General features: G+C 33.5%; 2 protein-coding genes across 4 annotated transcripts in view; one reads left to right on the forward strand and one right to left on the reverse strand.

Moving 5' to 3' along the window:
• LOC138323916 (E3 ubiquitin-protein ligase RBBP6-like) overlaps positions 1-16,252 on the reverse strand; it is a 29,625-nt gene extending 13,373 nt beyond the window's left edge. Inside the window, exons 1-5 of the mRNA XM_069268853.1 lie at positions 16,135-16,252; positions 14,007-14,269; positions 12,784-12,883; positions 12,093-12,123; positions 848-898 (exon numbers count right to left, since the gene is read on the reverse strand). Coding sequence (XP_069124954.1) covers positions 848-898; positions 12,093-12,123; positions 12,784-12,883; positions 14,007-14,172 — 348 coding nt within the window. The 5' untranslated portion in view covers positions 14,173-14,269; positions 16,135-16,252. The remainder of the gene's footprint in view (positions 1-847; positions 899-12,092; positions 12,124-12,783; positions 12,884-14,006; positions 14,270-16,134) is intronic.
• The window catches only part of LOC138323915 (probable helicase with zinc finger domain), a 40,690-nt gene continuing 35,722 nt past the window's right edge, over positions 16,197-21,164 (forward strand). For 2 of the 3 annotated variants that reach the window (XM_069268850.1, XM_069268852.1), the window contains exons 1-2: positions 16,197-16,315; positions 20,123-20,263. In XM_069268850.1, coding sequence (XP_069124951.1) covers positions 20,156-20,263 — 108 coding nt within the window. In that variant the 5' untranslated portion in view covers positions 16,197-16,315; positions 20,123-20,155. The remainder of the gene's footprint in view (positions 16,316-20,122; positions 20,264-21,164) is intronic. The other variant, XM_069268851.1, reaches the window with a different exon arrangement.

Consider the following 21,164-nt stretch of genomic DNA (forward strand, 5'->3'; position numbering starts at 1 on the left):
TAAACTTATTTCTATTGGTTAGACGTTATTTTTCATTAACCGAAAGAATTGTATGTAGAGTATTACGATGTTATACATACAGAACGTTATTTTCGGGAATTTCAAAAGTGGCAGTCATTGGCCAAATTAAACTATTGGCTAAGATATCAATGTGCCACAACTCAATTTGTTTTATTGTAAAAGTAAGTAAAAGTACGGAAATAAATGCCTAATTAGTACCTCATTGAGTTATTCAGATTAAATCATATTCTTTCTCATGTATGCTTCTCCTCTATAAAAAATGTCCTTCTATTTTTCATCTATGACTTCATAAACCCAAAATATATTAAAATAATGCTTAAAGATGCTCCACCGCCGACAGACCATAAATGGCACTCATAATTTGAACAACCATTGGTGTTTAATCGTGCATATATATGCCTAATTAACACAAAAAATAGTATAAAATAATTTATTTTGCTTTTGGTGCATGCGCAGTCAGAACTTAATTCTATATAGAACATAGTGTCACAGAATTTTTTTGAGTTGCAATTAATTATTTCTAATATCTTTATCTTGAAGTAAAATTAGAAACTCAAACTTTCTAATGGTGGTAATGGGGTAAAGTAAGTAACTTTTGTAACTGAAGAACAATACTTAATTGTCTGTTTTTGATAGTGTAAAACTACCATTTGTCAGCCGTGGAGCATCTTTAAACATTTCATTAATTCTTTTCTTGATTCAATGAGGGTTTTCATATTTGAGCCGTACAAAATACATGTCCTCAATTGCTACTAATCTAATACAACAGAATCTTTTTATTTTTCTCATTATACATGATTTTTGCATGCAATGAATGTTGTTCTACCTGATTTTGTTTCTCTTGTGCTCCTACTTCAGGCATTGGGGCGACTGCTTTCTGTTTAAACAAACAAAACATTGTTAAAGACATTATCAACTTACCGGTACTAATTATTTCACTGGAAAAGTGGCCTTTTTATATCTTTTTTTTTTTTTTCCACAAGATTTTAAAACTTTTACAAGCTTCCCTGTCAAACCAACAATTTGTCACTCTATCATCTTCAGAAACAAATAAAGCGATCTTTTTTTTTCTCCACAAGAGAATTTTAAAACTTTAACAAGCTTCCTTGTCAAACCAACAATCTTGTCACTCCATCATCTTCAGAAACAAAATAAAGCGATGACTTGTATGTTTCCAGCAAAATCCTGGATTTCATTCTTGATGAAATTTTGGGTATGTTATGAGCAATTGGAATTTGAAATAAATCAATTTCTGCAGGATAATTTAGAGAGATTAACATCTTTTTTCTTTTTCAAAAGATCTTATGGCTATAAACAGCAAAATGACATCACAGTGGAAAAGTCACCGAGAAAATAAGAGCTTACACCATATGTGTTTTTTAATATGGGAAGTACAATGCCTATCAAAAGACCACTTTTCAAGCAAAAACTTCACTTTCTAGTCACAAAATGGAAAAATTTCTATATAATATACAAATACATAGTTCAAATATTCATTCTTCTTTAATTTTTATTGCAATTTCATATTTCACCAAAAAATTGTTCATTATTTTTACAAGAATTACCGTTTTTAATTGACCCTGCAGGTCGAGTCGATCGTAACCAAAAATTTTCACTCTCTAGTTATCCATATTGCATTGAATAGGTGAAATGAAATGTGGTCACATGGTCATCTTAGTTTATTTCCTTATACAGCAATTGCCTCGACCTGTCTTGACCAATACTAGGATAACTTTGAATTATTACGTTGTTGCATGGAGGCAACAAGATTTTACTATACTTAGTATAGCAAAACCTGTCAAACTGACCATTGTCCAATCCTCATTCCTGTCCAGTCAGGAATAACTGTATGGCATTTATAATATACATTAAAACCTGTATGATCTGAAACCTGCATATTAAAGCCAAATACGCTGGTCCTGTTAGGTTTAGAAACATTATACTAGAGGTGCATGCACAATTCCCTTTTCTGCCTACCGTATTCACCGTAACTAGCATCCTTCCCCTCTTCCGGAGAACGAGTTGAAGTTATATAAACGTCTCTCCTCATGCCATGGATTTCACAATGTTTTACAACATTAACATTGTATCACATATATTACATGAATTATTATTTATTCAAGTGCCCAAGGCGTTTATTACTGCAAATAAGGTATATCAATATTCCATGGCAATATTTTAATATTTTCTTTTGGAAAACCGCCTATATCGGATCATACCAACATTCTCAGGAAACCTTGGTGTCTCTGCATCCAAACAATCCAATATCTTTTCAATTGTTCAGATCATTAGCATGAAGTGTTGAGATCTATATATCAGTTACTTCCCTCTGTCTCACTGCCAGTCGACGTAGCATTAGCTCGTATATTCGGGGAGTTACCTAAGAATGGCATCAATTGCTTGCATTAACTAGTGGAAACTAATCACTTGCATTTTTTAAGAATGATAAGCAAACTAAGCATTTCTTCCTATGTTCTTCAAAAGAACTTCTGACCCTCAACTGGTGTCTGTTTTGAGATATTAATTATCCTCACAGCATCCTTTGGTTTCTTAAGGAAAGTATTGTGCCTCACATAGTTTAGAATTTTTTGATTGAATTTTACATGCTTTACTTTCACCATTTAATACAGTAAAACCTGACTTAACATTTGACAACACGTTACTTTATTATTTTCTCATCTGGCAAATCACCCCCAATAACATTTAGTAATTGACAATTATTGTCAGAAACAAAATCATACAAAGTGTGAAAAACCCCATCCTTGATACTCCAGGGGTTCCTATCACTTATGATCTCTACACCCTTGGACTATCTCAAAGTAAAACTGAAGGCAGCTCAGGGGAACAAATCTGAACCAATCACAGGCCAGCAAAAATTTCCCTTGAAGACTGCAGAGAGTGACGTCCAACTTCAAATCCACATAGTCAACCTAGTGTACCATTACATGGCTCTTTTGATAAGCATTAAAGTACTAAATTACATGTTCTGTTCTGTTGCCTCCAGTTTTACTACGAGATACTCCTTGGTTGGATATAACGTTAAAGTATCTAGGATGGAAAAACCCAAATATCTTAAATGTTCAGAAAGTGATAAAGTCAGGTATAACTGTACAGGTTTTCAATACAAATGAATATACAGATGGTTCAAACTGGAAATAAACTTCATTCTGTTATTTCAGCCAATTTGACCTGCCATCATGGATATGAAGTCTCTATCTGATTATATATTCACTCATTCACTCCTATAATTTCATAATGGACTATTCTAGTCCTTCATTTAGGAGAGTCTAAATGAGTCTTCAGGGGTGAATGAGATGATATTTGGTTGTCAGTCATCAATTTTTTTGATAATCTGAAAAGGGTAATACATGCCACTTTACAAGAATCTTCAAACTTCTTGTTGGATAACATGTCCTCAGTAATGATCCAAATCAATTTGTATTTAAGAATATTAATTTACGTATGTCCTCAAGTAAAGATCTGGGACAAAAAGTTTAAGAAAGTGAAGAAAAGGACCACAGGGCCTGGATCGTTTACCTGGTTACAATTCAGTAAACATCACAAAATCTCTAAGGCTAACATTTAGGAGTCCACACTCGATTGGGATCCTACCAATCACTATGGGCGATATCCAGTGCTTAGTTTCCAAGATGTTGTTTGCATGAATATTGTCAAATTGACTACTTTTGGTTCCACCCATTCCTTTAGTTCGCAATCATTTATATATATTTTTTTGGTCCCCACCTCATACAGATGCTACAAGTCAAATAATAATGTATTCATTGCTTAGTTTTAGACAAGTCATTTATATAAATACATGTACAGATGTATAGCCAATTTGAGCCCTTTTGGCCTCACCTCTCAGGCATCTGGGGGTCAGCCCAACCCTTAGTACAAATGAGTCACCACTCCATGGGGATGCTACAAATCAAATACGGATGATATCCATTAATAGTTTCAGAGAAGAAGTTGTTTATCCTAGTGTATGAATATAGCCAAATACCCCTTTTGGCCCAATCCCTCAGACCCTGGCGGAAGTCATCTAAATTTGCTCATTCCCACCATTTTGAGTCACCATCCAATGGAGATGCTACAAACCAAATGAGTTAAATTTTGAAAAGCAGTTATAATATAACTGCTTTTCAATATATATATATTATAATAACCTATGTAAATAGCCAATTTGACTCCTTGAGCTCCGGCCCTGTTGAGTCATTCCAACCATTTGTACAATTTGTGACCCATCCCGTAAAGGACTATTACCAGCCAATTATTGACAGATGGATGAGCTTACCTTGGTCCTTTAGACCATTAGAGAGCTAGAAATAAACTGATATTTACATGACTGGCCATATATATCAGTATTTGGTTACTGATTTAGCCATCAGCTACTACAGTATATGCAGACTCCAACTTCACAAAAAACCCTGGATATGAACCCCATAAACATTAAACTGTTTGGCTTGAATTTTTTACACACTGTAATTCTTTTCATATGACCATCAATTTCTGCCATTTGAACTGACCTCAGTTAAAGAAGGTCAATGTTATTTTTTTGAACTAATTTAAAAGATTTTCATTCTAAGATGCTTCATGAATAACAACATGGCGCTTGATTATTGATTACACATTAGTCTAGGTCATTTAATTGAACAAATTCATAGCTCTTCATATAAACATGCCTTCTTGCCAACTGTATGATCCTGGGCCTCTTGGAAAAACGAGATGAAATTGCTTAAAACATATGACCTATTTACGAACTATAAGTATAATGAGTGTTTATTTACATGATTTCGAATGAGTTATCGAATTTGACCCAATTAGCACCCCCCATCCCTGAGAATAAGTGCTCCCTCCTTTTTGAGGCCTCCATTTCACTAACGTTGACTGAAATACTGATTGAAACTATGAAAATACTGTGTAGGTTTCTCTGTTTCGTTTCTTTTGTAAATTGATGATGGCTTACTCCGCGCAATAATGTTTTGCAAGATGAGCCCAAATCTGGTCCCACTATGCACTCCTTCATTTTTCAATTTTTAACCACCATTGGTGTTTATCAAGTCAATTACAGTATGCCTCACAGACAGCTGTACTCTCTCATATTACTACCTTTATGTTTTATAACTTATCTTTATTCCTTTACAAGGTTCCCATTTGCCTTAAGTCGCCAATTTTTTTAAATTATTTTCCATTCCCACCACACACCCCCCCCTCCCTCTCAGTCTTAACATTAGTTTAACGTCATATTAACAGTCAGGGTCATGTAAGGAGGTACCAGGTTTGTTGGTGGAGGAAAACCGGAGTTTCTGGTGAAAAACAACTGACCAGCACTCAGTACCTGGCAACTGCCTCACATGGGATTCAAACTTGCAACCCAGAGGTGGAGGGCTTGTTGTAATATGTCGAGACATCTGTACCCCGCTAGAATGATTAATTGAACTCATTTCAGACACTGGTAAATGAAACACTCGTAAATTGTATATCAGAAGACTTGATGTTATCAATAAATTACTCGTGGAATACTGTATATCTCACAGAGTACATCAGTGAATGTTTGAGAGTTATACTATGATTTATTTCTATCATGAAAACATATCTCGATATCCTCACATGGTGAGATTAAGGATTGACAAATGATAGTTTTGGTTTTATTTGTGTTTTACATCTTATTAACCTACAAACTTCAAGTCCTAATGAGAACATGCCACATTCAGAAGATGGAAGAAAGTCAGAGTTCCTGGAGAAAACCCACCAACTTGTGGTCAGAACCAAGGTTATGTTCTATATACTTCTAAAGCAAAACATATGGCAAAAAGAAGAGCAACTTTCAAAAAACTAGAAATGTTTGAACTGTAATAAAGTCCTATTAACTGCTAGGGTCATTTAAGAATATGCCAGGTTTTTGTTAGAGGAAAGCCATATTAATGTGAGAAAACCCATAGACCAGTGGTCAGAACCTGGCAACTGCACAACATTGAATTCAAAGCCAGAGGTGGAGGACATTTTAACCACTTGACCACCGTGGCCCATTTAGTAATTAAAAATATCTGTATGGCATAAATGCTGCCAAACAAATTTTGTACTGTATGGTGTATCCAAGGCGGGCAGGTATGGTTTGGTTCAATGTCCTATTAACAGCAAGAGTCTTTTAAAGGACATGCCCGGTTAAAGTGAATAGTCGGGCAAAGAAAACCAGTCTAAATGCGTTCATTGGCCTTCCAAAAGTTCTCACATATTAATACGACGGTCAAGTTCTGCTTAGTTTCCCAGTTCTGACCATTAAAGTAAAGAAAAGTTGAAAGCATTGAAAGCGAGGCTGCGTGGAAATGTAACCACGGACATAGTGAGCCGGGAGGACGTTAGATTTCTATACTTTAAATTAATTTCTTCCTACGCAGACAGATTTTGACGAGAGATTTTATTTTTCCATTTCATAAGAAATTATAATGGATACATTCACACCATTTTTACCGACTTTAGCCATCCTTACCCGACTGTTCACTTTAAGGTGGTGGTTAGAAAGTCACAGTAACCCTGGGAAATCTGTACCTCTCATAGATTTGAACTCACAACCCAGAGATGGAGAGTTTGTGGTCATATGTCGGGACATCTTAATCACTCGGCCACGATAACAATATAGGACACAACAAAACTGATATGGGAAATACTAACTTAACATAGCTCACATCAAGGTACATTAATAAAAATTGACTTGAACTTTCAGAAACCACTTTTTTTATGGATGAAAAGTCCCCATTTTCCCATATACTAATTAAGAAATGAATTATTTTGCACCCATTTGCCTTGCAATAAATAGAAAGAAATCATTAATTATCCCAAAAATCTACCAAGGAAATTTAATCTATTTCATGGACATAACAATTTTTGTGCTTCGTGATGGTTACCCATATACTTATATCATGTAACTACTCTATTAGCTAGGAAGAATATAAAAAAAAAAAGATTTATTGAGCAACAATTATTATAACTGAGCAATATCTGCTTAAAACACAGGAAAGATAATGTACTTTTGATACAACTTTGGGTACATTACAAGATGACATTTCTATATGACACAGGATTTCAAGTGACCTTTGGTAAAATCAGCTTAATATGAATATAACTCTGATGGGCAGAAGGAGTTCATGTACAACGGATTTCATCCTAGACCTCAACATATATGGCAGGAGATAACCCCTGTCTCTCATCTACATTAAGACCCCTGCATGGCTGCGTCATTTCTTAACTACACTACCTTACACCAGTGACCATAAATTGCCATCTTGTGATCCAAACAGTTTCAAAATCCAATATGCACATCAAGGCACCAAATCAAAATTCTAAATGAAACTTGAGAATGACCCGATCAGTACTTTCTGAGAAATAGTACTTACAAACTTCAGTTGTCAATCAAAGATGGCTACCTGGTGGCCATCTTGAATCTAGAATGGTGCCAATATGCAGTATGCCTAGCCAGGCACCAAAGGAAACCTACATATAAAATTTTGAACAAAATCCCTTCAGTATTTTCCGAGAAATAGCCATTATAAACTTCAATTGTCAAAAGGAATGGCTACTGTTGGCCATCTTGAATCGGTCCCAACATACAATATGCATAACAAGTTCCCTATAGGAATATATGAAAGAAAATTCAGAGAAATTCTTTTATTACTAAACACCGAGAAATAGTGATAACAAGAATTGCTTACAGAGGGACAGTGAGGGATGGACAGCACAGTAAGCCCATGTATCAAGAAATGGGTCTCCAATGAATTGATGCCTCTTACCGAATGATCAAACCACTGATGAAAGGCGATTTGATCTCATTACAGCGAGTTAAATATATTGCTAAAGTATGCCAAACACAAACCTATTTCTCATTGAAATTGATCAAGTATTTGAAAATAAGTTGTCAGGAAACAATTGTCTATGGACAGAAAAACAGACAAGCTGACTCCAGTATAGCACCCAACTGTGTCAAATATCAACAATTTGTTGATGGTAAGCTACTTCATAGGTTAATCATGTGTGAAAATAAATGTCCTTTTTCTAGCCATGTACTTTTGATGAAAGATTCTGAAGTTATGCAGGAACACAAAATTATTCTAAAATTTGCACACATTTTATCTTTAAGTAAAGGTCAATGACAATGTGACTTAACAGTAACCTTTGCGTAAAGGTCAAGGACACAGTTACCTAACAGCAGTGACCTTTGTGTAAAGGTCAAGGACACAGTGACCAAATTACAGTAGTACACTGTATATTAGCATAGAGAAATGCAGGTTTCTGAAAATTTTATTGCTGTATTTTCAACCGTTCAGAAGTTTAATCCCCTCCCTCTCCATAGACCCGAAGGTCAAGGTCATAGTGACCAAATAGTAGTGATAAAAGACACCACAATAGGTCAGGAGGAATGACTGGCTCATGAATCATTATGTAAAGTGGTAATTAGATATGTTCCGATACAGTGTACTCCTTCATTACAAGGGAGACAACTTGCATCCCCCCTATTATCCTATACTTTTTTGGTTTAAATAATTTTTTCAAAAGGGTGTCCATCTGAAACATAGATTAAACACAAATGGACACATCTTCAATTTCATCAACACATTTATTTCAACAGGCATCAAACATGGTACAAACCAATGCATCTTATACATGATCATACCATCAAATAACTATTTTATGATATTGAGAGGTTTTTGACTGCACTGGTCCTTTTAATCTACAATCATTTGAAGCCATACATTGGCCTGTTCAACTAGGAAGCAAATCTCAAATCCCAAGGCAGTGGTTTGATGTTATGGAACATTTCCCATCCCATACAGATCAACTACACATAACACAATGGGAAATAAGAAATGCTATCTAGTTTGACAGGTGTAAAAATGGTCGATACAAACCTATTAATTAATGTTCACTTACCTTTATGGCGTCAATCTTCTAGGTAAGACATTACACACATGCCATGAAACCTGAACCTTTTATGACGTCTTTGCATTTTTCATGTGCATTGAACATAATCATTCTATATAGAAACTGGCAATAAAAACTGACAGGTATTTCCAGCTTATTACATACTGTACTCTTTTCTTGAGAGTTCAGATAAACAAAATATATCTTTATAAGACAATTTTTTCTTCTATTGTGACAATGATGCAAACTTCAGGAACAACTTAAGGAACATTATCATGAGGTATGATAACAAGGCAATGTTCAGTTTTTTTTTTGTTTTTTTTTAAACACTGCTTGTCTTATTTGTGACTTGGATACAACTTTTTGAGTATACATCAAATACGACTATAGGTATGTGTATATAAGGGAGATAACTTCTTGCACAAGTTTTTCATGTAAATAAGGGAAATAACTTATATGCACAAATTCATGTGGGAATAAAAGGCGTAACTTGTATCATAACTTATCAAAACTCATAAATAACACATTACTTATTTTTGCACTTTTTTGGTTAGTTTCTCATTGCACAAGTTTATGTATAAAAGAATAAACCTTTTTTACTCCTTGATGTACATAATATAGATTTAGGAATTATGTATATGCATAAATGTAACTGAAAATCGATCAGTAGGGGTAATTTTTCTTTTTTCTCCCTTTTCTTTGAAAGAAAAGTTTCAGAAAAACAGCATCCAATAAAAAGAATAGCTTGTAATAGAAACAATATTAATTAAGAATTTAGCATACATATATAACTACATTATACTTGTCCTGATGGTGTTAAACCTATTGTAAGTGTTTGTACAAATTCCAGTGTTCATTTTTTATGAACATTTCTCACCCTCTTATTCCACGATATATACAAACCAATATTCTCAGATTGTCTGCATTTATTTCAAATTTTCTGTTGCTATTGTCAATACAGGTATAATTATATTTGTCACAATAATAGCTCACAAGAGCTTTTAAAGTTACTTATATGAAGCATGTGATTTTTAATAGAATTTATTGTATTGTAATGTAGTGCCCAATTTCAGATATACCCAGCACAGAGAAAAACATGTTTTCATAAGTTTATGTTAATTTTTTTATCAATTGTAAAGAATGATAAAATTTCAATGCTAGTAAATCTAATAAAGTTTTTTCTCCATTCATTTAGTATCGAATTCATTCTAGCATCAGTCTTATCACCAGGCTATGAAAAGATGACACCCCATCATAATGAATGCAGTATTTTGTAAGTACATATCTCATTTGAAAAGGTCAGTCATACATGAACATACATACTTATGTTACTTGATAAATGTGCCACAAACTTCTCATTTATTAATCTCAAAAGTGTACATGTGATAGGCATACCACTTTAATACTGATAGTAAGAGCTGCCTTTCATAATTTTACATTCATAAATATCTTACAAATGATGCATTAATATAAATTAATATTACATGTATATAACAACATATGTGTGTAAATCTATCTTATAGCACCAGTAAAATTCTACTGAATATATACATCTATTGCATCATGGGATGTACAAGTTGTGTGAACAATTGCATAAAATATAAATACACAAATAACAATATATTTGGCGCATAGATTTCTGTTAACAAATTATACTTGATAACGTCAAGTAAACAATTCAACATTAAAATAATCTTCAAACTTGTGCTCAACACATATATTTCAACATTCAGAAAATAACTTTTGTCTGCATTTGATTCTATATATAGAAAGGTAAAGTAAACACATTTGTAATGTTTTAAATCATCCATATAATATCTATAAATCTATTTTCAGTTTTAATTAAAACATCAGAAATAAGTTTTCTTGAACAGGGTCTTTAACTTTCCAATCAGTGCAGAAATTACTAAGCAATACAGTAAATAAAAATAATGTATTTGTCAAAATAAGTTTTCTTATATCAAGTAAAGTTTTAACTTAACTTACAAAACTTAAATATATTCACATTTTTCCTGCAAAATCGATCACTTTCACTTTTTTTTTATTCAACTACTGTTACAATATCTTTTACATTAAAGTGTTATTAAAATAATCTACTGTTTAAGCAAAAATAATAATAAATTAGAAAATTCATTTGCACTTTCCAATTTAGTTCAAAAACTGCTACCTGGTGCTAAATGGCGATCATTAATAAGGTTCTGTAGACCATTACAAAAATTATATTAATGTATCTTACATCATCTAACAAAACTACATTGAAAGCATTTTAAAAATTGGCATCTTTCATACACAATACACAGCAATGGTAACACACTTTTCCACTTGTATCCCAGTAAGTTATGGATATTGTCCATTAATATTCCTCGGTCGCATGGCACGGTGAAGCACGTCAATTCGCGCACATCTTCTTCGCGAACACGACACGACACGCGAGTTTAGAACAAATGTCTTTTTTCTCTCTTCTTCAATGAGTGCATTTTGAAATTCTTCTTTTGCCAGGATTCTGCTCACAAACTCAATCTTCATTTCAGCTTCTGATGATTACATAATTAAGCACATCTGTATTTTTCTCAGGAAAGAAGACGACAAAATTCAACAAATAATTTAAAACATGACACAAATATACAATCAAAGGCAGCACAATATAAACAAAAGGTAAGACAAATATCGATATTCAACAATATACCAAAAATACAATATGTTGAAAAATACAATGTAACAAAAATACAATAATACACATTGAAAAATAACATCTACTTAATTTACCAATTGTTTATCAATTCTCCATGGAAAAATCTTGGAGATAACAAGAGAATACAAATGCACATCTTCTTAATACAACAAATAAAGTTTCGTAACAATCATATCACAGTATCCACTCACATTGTACAGCATTATGTCATAAATGTGTAACATTACAAATGTATGGCTTCACTCAAGGACCACTCAGTAACATGTTATGACGAAAAAAATGTTTCGTAATGATATGTGTGATAATGGGTTTTTATTTCACACACAGAGAACACATAGTACACAAGCCCCACGACAGGGAGACGAGGGGCTAGGAAACACAGAGATAACATTACCGTCAATTTTCAGGTTTATATTAAAACAATATTTTCATACTATACCAAACACAATATCATTGAACGTACTGATCTCGGTTCATCCTTGGGGTATGCATTTCTGAAACAGAATAAAAGGGATTGAGAGACTAGAGAAAACAACAGACATCATATGTAAACAGCAACAAACAACAAAAACTTGTTTTCTTATTGGTGTTTGAGTTTGCTTTTTTATATAATAAGTATCATTTAAAGTTTTATTTAATATTAAATTTGATGTGATGGATTCTTATATTATTTCTCAAATGGCTGATATTGGATTAACTTGCTTTGTTCCATTTGTCTGGGAATATATAGAATAGATGAAAAAACAGTGTCTTAAAATATGAACTTTGTTGTAAAGTAGTCTAGTGTTTCAAATTCCAAACAAACATTTTATCTTTCAGTGTTTCTAATATTACTGCCAATTTAACTGCTTTAGTTTAATAGGGGCTAATAAATGCCAGCTTGACATGGGAAAATTTAATACATCATTTTCCAGATAACAAATTTTTTTTTAGGTAAAACTAAATTACTGCTAATTGGATATCATAGAATTATCTCAAAATATGAAATCAGTCACAACCACTTCAATGAGAGACAATCGGTAATCATTCTCCACCACATTGACTTACTATGTCAAAACTTCTGTATTGCATTCACACACACATGAATATGGTGAAGCTATATCCGGTGACTGTAACTACACAATGATGGCTGCAACTATAAAATAATGACTTACAAAGTCTTCGGTCCACTTGGCTTTACAGCATTGGCCAGCGGTGTTCTGGAAACGATCACTGATGTATTCTTCGGAATCATCTCTTCTGTCTCTTGGTATGCTGTCAAAAAGAATCAAAGAAATTCAGTTTGTTTATAGTGCCTATGTAATAATAGAATAATGGTTCTCTCAGTCAGGACAAGAACAGAAGTTTTAACACTTGAATCACATACATAGGAAGTAGATTATCATTATTTGTGAAGTCCCCCAAGTGAAATACTAATCCAGTACTGACATATCCTTAACATTAGAAATCACAGAATGATATGGACTACATAAAGTCTAAAACTTGATGTTTGATTTACATCCACAGATATCTCTAAGTATTGGAAAGACCCATAATAAAAATAGGCAATTTTTTCTCCCACTACTCATTGATTTGTCATCGGTTTTACCCTCCATGAGAGATCTCTGACAACCCCTAAGGTACGACAGTCTGTGCACATCAATATTGATGATGTCACATAATTGTTTTATCTCAACTTCCAGTTGAAAAGGTTATCATTTATCTATCATGAGCAACATGTCATACCCTATGGGTTGATAAGAGAAAATTTTCAGCTAAAACCGGTGACATATAATGAAAACATGTGAGATAAGTTGTAACACCGTAAAGATAGGGAAAAATTCCATTATTCTACCTGCACTTCTAATCATGAGGCGATGAAGGACAGATTTTGCCTTATAAACCAATTACCACAAATATTTAAGGAAGTAACTGGGTGTACAGATAAACCAATGACAAAATTATGCTAGACAAAATTCCGATGGAAAACTGTGGAATGATAACTTATCAATAACTTACCAGGTACAAGAAGCGATAAGTTTGCATTATTACATACACCTGGTAAAAATTGATTACTCCACCAAATCATGTTTTTTTATTTACTCCCCAACAATCCTGTCTTTGCATAATACTCAGACGAGTTCACTCATTTGCAGGTAGGCATCGATTGTAACATTGTTATTTGTGAACAAACCTTACACTGTTTTCTCTGAAAAGAGAAAACTTGTAAACTCGCATTAAACAGATAACATCAAAATCAATACCTTCCTGCATGGGCAGATAACTCTGTAATATGCAAATACAGAATTGCCAAATGTTCTAATGAAGATGGGTATATCTAATGATAACCCTTTAGAAGATAAATACTAGCAGAAAGATCAAGCAACAATTTTCAAACCTTTCTTGGTAATGGCATTCACTATAAGGAGATCCACATCGGTATCTTTCAGTTTTTTCCTCTGCATGATTGCCTTCTTGAGGTCTCCAAGGGAAATATGGAGTCCATCGAAGGTGACTGAATCGTAGTCCAGACTATTCTTGAATTTGAAGTGTATGCACGCCATGGTTGGGTATCAGCTATCAGAAACCAAAGAAACGTCTTCAGTTTTAAATCCTCTATAGGGTCCAATGTAGCTTGATATTAAAAATCGCTGTGTCCATCTGAAATGATTAATTTGTATGAATGATTATCTGCAGATAGAGTGTCCAATAATAGTGAACTAAAAAATAAAGGACATCTTCTACATTTAATATCTTCATGATCATATACACATGACTCTGGGAGATATCTACACAAACTTTAAAATCTGTATCCCGAACAAACAATTCAACGAGCTACATATTATATATACACAGACAAAATATGATTTGGTGCATGCAACCTGTTGGCGAACAAGCACATATTCGTGTCTATAACTGTAATCACTAGCCAATTATGGAGGGTTTTTTTTAACTTGATTGGGTAGGGTCTTTTTTTCCTTATTTTAAGATTAGGTAGGGTCTTTTTTTCTCTTATTTTGGGAAAGAAATTCGCAAATTGAAAAGAAACTTTCCAGGCGTAAACTGTATTTTGGGGGAATTCGGCATAAATTTGAAATTATTTCCACTGAAGCCCACTATTGGCCCCAAAAAGCCCTGTTAAATAGGCTAGCTAGTGTTTAGAAGCCTTGGATTCTAGCTCCAGTCTGACCAATACATTATCTCCTCTCCTGTTACAATACAAGATGCCAAGCTAAACTAAACCACCATGGTAGTATTAGGGTCTTGTTCAACTTCGAAGGCCAAAACAAAAGGAGTGAGGAGTGCAGCAGAATTGGACTGGATCTATCATCTGTGACCATGAAGCTCAATCAGTAGAGCATCGACGGAATATACCGCATTGACTAGTGTTCAGGAGTCCTGGGTTAGAATTACGTGGTCTGACTGCTACATTTTCTCCTCTCTTGATACATAAATCCTTTAGGTCAAATAATGGTTTACTGTTTGGTAGGCCACCAGTTCTCTCTAAGTACTATGAACCCTCGCCATTGCATCTACATCTTTATAATTTCCACACATATTACAAACGAGAACTGGCTGCTTGCCAGTAGGGTATTTTTTAAATTTTTTCCCTGTTATTCTATTTGTTCTAAATCTGCATTTATCAATAAATATGATTATCAAATAAAATAAGTTCATTAACCTTAATAAACCTTTATTAATTACAAACCTGGTTCATTATTTTACTACACGAACCTGCCACACACTCAATTTGTATAGTCAGATGATAACACTTTTGAATTAGAACAGGCAAAGTAACGGGACACAGCAGTCTGTGAAGTTAATTGTTATTGTTGCTGGTCATTTGGACTAGTAGTAAACCCCAAAGTTTAATAGTCCGACTACTTAATTACTAGTCCTAATTAAATATACAGCCGTTTTGCTTTAGTACTTCAATCATGATCAGTTTACAATTTTGACCCAAATTACAGTTTGGATGCATTCCTGAACGCAAATTCTCATAAATTGATGAATCCAGACTGAAATAATCTCATACATAATGCACTCAAAATGTATTGAAAAATGCAATTGACCACCGCTCTTGTGAATATAATATTTACTGATTTTAATTGGGTTGGGAGCCACTAGTCCAATCGGAAATAGATCATTACAATAAGCACTAGTCCAGCTGTAAAATTACTAGTCGTGGGCATCGGACTAGTGCTTTATCATATAGTCGCAGCTGTCTTTGGAAGCAGGGACTAGATCTATCTAATTTGTGGAAATAATCACTAAATCTACAGCTTATGAAATATACGATTGCATAAACAGTGTACGTATATATTCAAATAAACATTCAATGAATAAGTGAAACAAAACTAAGCCGGCAGATAGACATAGAATATCTAGCAAACGTTTGTCTCGTCAAATAAAGAAAGGTCATTTGTAAACATCTGATTATGAAATTAAATGAGCTGTATTTTTTTACAATTTGATGAAAACTATATTCCATCGATAATATTACACCCATATACATATATATTTACATTTAAATCACTCCGTGACACAATTAAAAGGCATTTTCTTCTTTCTCATCTGCCAGTTCCGTCTTCAATTGTCCAAAATGGCGGCGTGCGTGGTTGGAGAATCCACGTGACTCCCACGTCTGACGGGATTTTCCGATATTTTGATGATATCATAATGACATGGCGCAGGAAGTCAAAACAGGTGAGAATATGTGTTTTTCCGTATGTTTGTTTACTATAAGGATTTGTTTATGTTGATTGTTTACAGAATGTTCAATGGAAAGGGCAGTACTTTTCCAAACTCTAATACACACAACTTCCTCCAGAAACATTTGAATCTGTGAAGTCGAAGTTGTTTTTGTGTTGATAAACTTGTTGGTGTTTTGGTTCAGAACACAGCTGATGGGTTTATATGCTTACAACACAACAAACAGACAAAGACGTGGTATCTACATTGATATGAAGTGATATTTGAATTATATTTTTGCTAGAGTATTGGTGGATTACTTACTTTCAACAACATTGTGGTGTCATGACTCAAGATTTCATTTTATTCACATTGTGAGGTTGTTGAAGAGTTCTCATTTTTGAATTTTGTCTACTGCTCTGATCAAGGACTTCATGAAATACATGTGTAGACAGTAACGGAAGTGTTCTGTATATATTTAGAAGGCTATTAATCATTAAAATGTCAAATCAAATGTAGAAAATCTACTGGTATACTTACAATAAGTTATAACTAATATTCCATTAATCTCTATATCCAAGTTTTGAATTTGCCCTGGATGTCAAGCATATACAAGCTTAGGTCATGCCCTTTAAATTTGAATGCATGATTATTTTCATCAACATTGTCCATTTTTCTACAGTTGAATGTGCTATTATTTTGATTGTCGAATTTATTGTAATTGGCAATATAATAACAATATGAGATTGAGATGGAAGTGACTGATAGTTTGAATTATTTTGTTAAAGTAGAAGATATTGATATTCATTTTGGGCGGTTAAAGTGGTAATGTCTCTCTATCGACCCTCTTCAAAAGTCCAGGTTTTTGCTATGGGTTTAGAGATGATTTATCAAACAATATTCAGTCCAAAATTATTTCAATATTGTCACATGACTTCTACACATACCTAATTAACACATTAGAACAATATTTAGACCAGAAAATATTCATTTTTCTTCAGTATATTGAACTAATATCAAAGACAAAAATACTCTGTTATGTATTTACAAACCAGTGGTTGAATTAAAATGTATCAAAAAATAAAGGATTTTGTAGTAAAATTACATATTTAACAACACAAACTCACAAGATTTCAATCCAGAATCTAATCTATAGATAGCATGCAAGTGTGCTTCTACTTGTAGTGATGATTGCCTCCCTTTGATTAGATTATTTACTGGATCATGAACAAAAGTTATCTAATAAGTTACATTTCCTGTGTATTATCATCAGTTACACGACTGTTATATTTCATTTAACATCCTATAATGAAAATAATTATTTACAGAATGTATATACCATATGCTCTGAGTGGCTATAGCTTAGAATAAAGGTGTCATTTTGGTCAACATTTGTAATTTATTATAACTACATTTGTATATTACACCTGCAGTCAGCTTATTTGTCATCAGACGTTACATTGCCATGCTAATGTTAAACCTCTTACATTGTTGGAATATTGTATATAATAAGTGTCCACTCAGAGTTGGAATCTCATATTTAATATTAGGGCTGAATGATATTGATTTCCAAACTTTAATTGTACTAAAGACTGAAGATTGGTTGTTTTCCACAGGGTACTCCTATTTTTCTTCACCTTGACTTCAGAATGTGTCACCTAACTGCATGACTTTAACTTAGTTTTTAATTTAGGATGGTTGAAAAACAGACATAAACCATGCAGCTTTCTGTTAACTTTTCATATTTTGTACATGTATGCGATATATCTTAGGTTCTGCCTGCATGATGAATTGTCTTTAAAAAAATCATATCAGTGATTTTCTTACTCACTTATTTTAGGGGCCTGCACCTTTGTATTGGGAAACCCTACATTTCATCTTTCTTGAATTAAGAATATTTTAGAGAGTTTTTCTTTATTTGGGAAGATATTTGCATAAAATTGGGAAAATACAGCAAACTTTCTCTTGGGGAAGAGGCCTGCCATGTGGTATAGATAGCATACATACATTGCTACCCTTCACTGTTGGTGTCCAAAAGCATGAAAGACCACCTGTCAGAACGTCATATTAGTTTAGGTAATACAACGAGTCATGTGGGTGATCAACCAGTAACTAATGTAAACCAAGTGTCTTTTGATTCACTGCTTCTAAATTTTGCGATTTTCATTTCGAAACAAGTTCGCAAAGAATAACATTTGTGGATTTAAAAATTGGATGGAAATTCCTTTCAATATGTACTTATTCGCGGAGATTTACTTTTGCGAATTTACTCTGATCCAAACTAATTAGATTTCAAGAAAACATGACATAATTTTTGCTGCTACTGAGATGGATCATAATGTGATATTTCCATTTTTGAGATTTAGATATATTAAGGTAACAAATTGCCTTGAATTATCGAAAAATGTATTATTAACTTTGAACCTCAACTCCATCATTACGGTCATACATGTAGTTTTAATCAACTTACCATATTCAACCCAATAACCGCCCCGAGTTTAAAATTTGAAAAAAATGAAATGTGCTAATAAGACAAAATTATTGCAAATATACACAGTTTGGTGTAGTTATGGTTTTTATTTATGCCTGGGCTATCGAAACTGAGCCCTCAAATAGGGGGAGGGGCGCTTATAGGGATCTGGGCATTTATTGGATCGAATACGATTAAATACTGTTACCCGGTATTTAGAAATTGTAGCACAATATGCAGATTCAGTACATATATACCAGTAAAACAGTGTTTTTTCTGACAATTTAGCTAAGGTCAAATATCTACAGCAGAAAGTAAAGATAAAAACAAAACTTCTTGCACTTGACATTTCATTTGAACTATTGTAGTGTGTGTTTCTTATACTTATTGTTACTGATTCATATAGATTGTGGTTACCGGGATAATGGAGAAATAAGACACGGGATTGTTATGCTCGAGTTAATTACAATTTTTGTCGGTCAGGAAAAAAGAGATAGCTTAAAGTGATTATAGTATACATGGTATATGCAAAACACTCCTTGTCAATTACGTTTGGTTCGGTAAATTTCAAAAAGTGTGACATGTACACTCCAGGGTGTCAGGATAGCTGTCATAGTATAGTAACTGTGTGTATTAACTGAAAGGTAAACATTGTATTCTACAAAAAGCTTTATAATTATTAAGTTTTTAAAGTCATTCATTATTTTCTTCCTGATTCACAAAGCTTGACCTTTTCAGCCTGGAATCTTTTGAAATGATCTCTAAAACTATATCAATATAATAAATAATGATAAAGCTTTATGAATAGAAGGTAGCTCCGGAAGTTACAAAAACTATTCTCCCTTGAGGCCTTCTCTTCAAATCACATTATATATATATTTACATGAATACATACTAATTGTACAAGAATAGAATATTTTTTTTTGTTATTTACAGATCAAGTTTAAGTCACAATTTTGTTTATTTTATTTTCAACATTGAAAATGATCTTTTAAGATTATCTGTGACTCTATAATTTTTTTTTCTTTGCAGTTTTGTAGTTCATTGACAGCTTTAAAGGTCATTTAGGTCTTAACTCTTATCTTCAAAAATTTAGGATCCAGATATCCAAGATAAAAAATGATTTTAATTTTACAGGCAAAAACAGGATTTTATCTTTAAGTCTACAGCTTCAACTTAAAATAATTTATTTTCTTTGCTCTTGGGGTTAGGCTTCCTTTTGTATAAGTACCATTTTCCTGTTGTATTATGTATTTTGATTGTTTTTTTTGATTTTCACGTCTATGACAATACTTCCTTATTGCTATCACTGCCCATCAGTACATTATTCCTACTTTCACTTTCCTTTTCAGCAGAGCCCAATGTATATATGAGAGTGATGGGGCATGGATAGAGGGACAGAAAAGGATGACCATATGTCCAAGGAGGCAGGTCCATCGCCACTGACCAATCTTAACGATTATCTCACTCGGATTACCTCCCTTCTCAAACAGGTATGTTTTGGTAATATCTCTAAAACAGTAATTGTGATATAACTCTCGGACTTTATAATTAAATGACTTATTTGTATCCATGTACACTTGAACTTGACACTTGATAACTTAGACAAATATTTATGAAAGGATGATATAAAAAAAACTGTAAACGGAGCGGGTCAGTATGGTTTGTAAATAGTGTTAATTACAGTCTTTGTCACTCAGCTGACGGAGCAAGCTTCTTTGGCTCAGTCAGTAAAGCCGTAGATTTCCACGCCGGAGACCCCGGTTCGATTCCTGGTCGGAGCACTAGGAAGGAATCACATGTGTATTTTCCCTGTTCTTATACGTACATTGGCTCCCAAATAAATAACCCAATAAAGTTAGTTAAAGAATCTCAAGTTGAGATTTAGGAAATTTCAAGAAAAACAGGGGGAGTAGTGTAAAAGGAGCGAGTCGATGTGGTTTGTATACTGTTAAATACAGTCTTTGTCACTCAGCTGACGGAGCATGCTTCTTTTGCTCAGTATGTAAATTTAAAGCCCTAGTTTTTCAAACCAGAGACCCGGGTTCGATTCCTGGTCAGGGCACTAGACAGGAAGCATGCATGTTTATCCCCTGTTCTACTATAAGCAAGACCTTTTAACTACAGTGTTAATGTCATCCAATTGAAATTTTTTTCGTAGTTAATACAGCTATGACAAGACGATCCCTCATTACATGTTTCTGCCCCTTTATTAGTATACTCTCACAATGAGAAATTTAATTAAATTCAGAAATGGGTAACTCTTTGTTACTGGTCAGGTCAGGTCAGATTCATGAATTTTGAGAAGATTTTGCTTCTAGAACTTTTGGTTATAGATTAACCGGGTCTGTGTAAAGATTACATGGATGTGCCTTTTTGTCAGGAAAATGCATA

This window comes from Argopecten irradians, chromosome 5 (genome assembly GCF_041381155.1).
Source record: "Argopecten irradians isolate NY chromosome 5, Ai_NY, whole genome shotgun sequence".
In the NCBI taxonomy this organism is placed as follows: domain Eukaryota; kingdom Metazoa; phylum Mollusca; class Bivalvia; order Pectinida; family Pectinidae; genus Argopecten; species Argopecten irradians.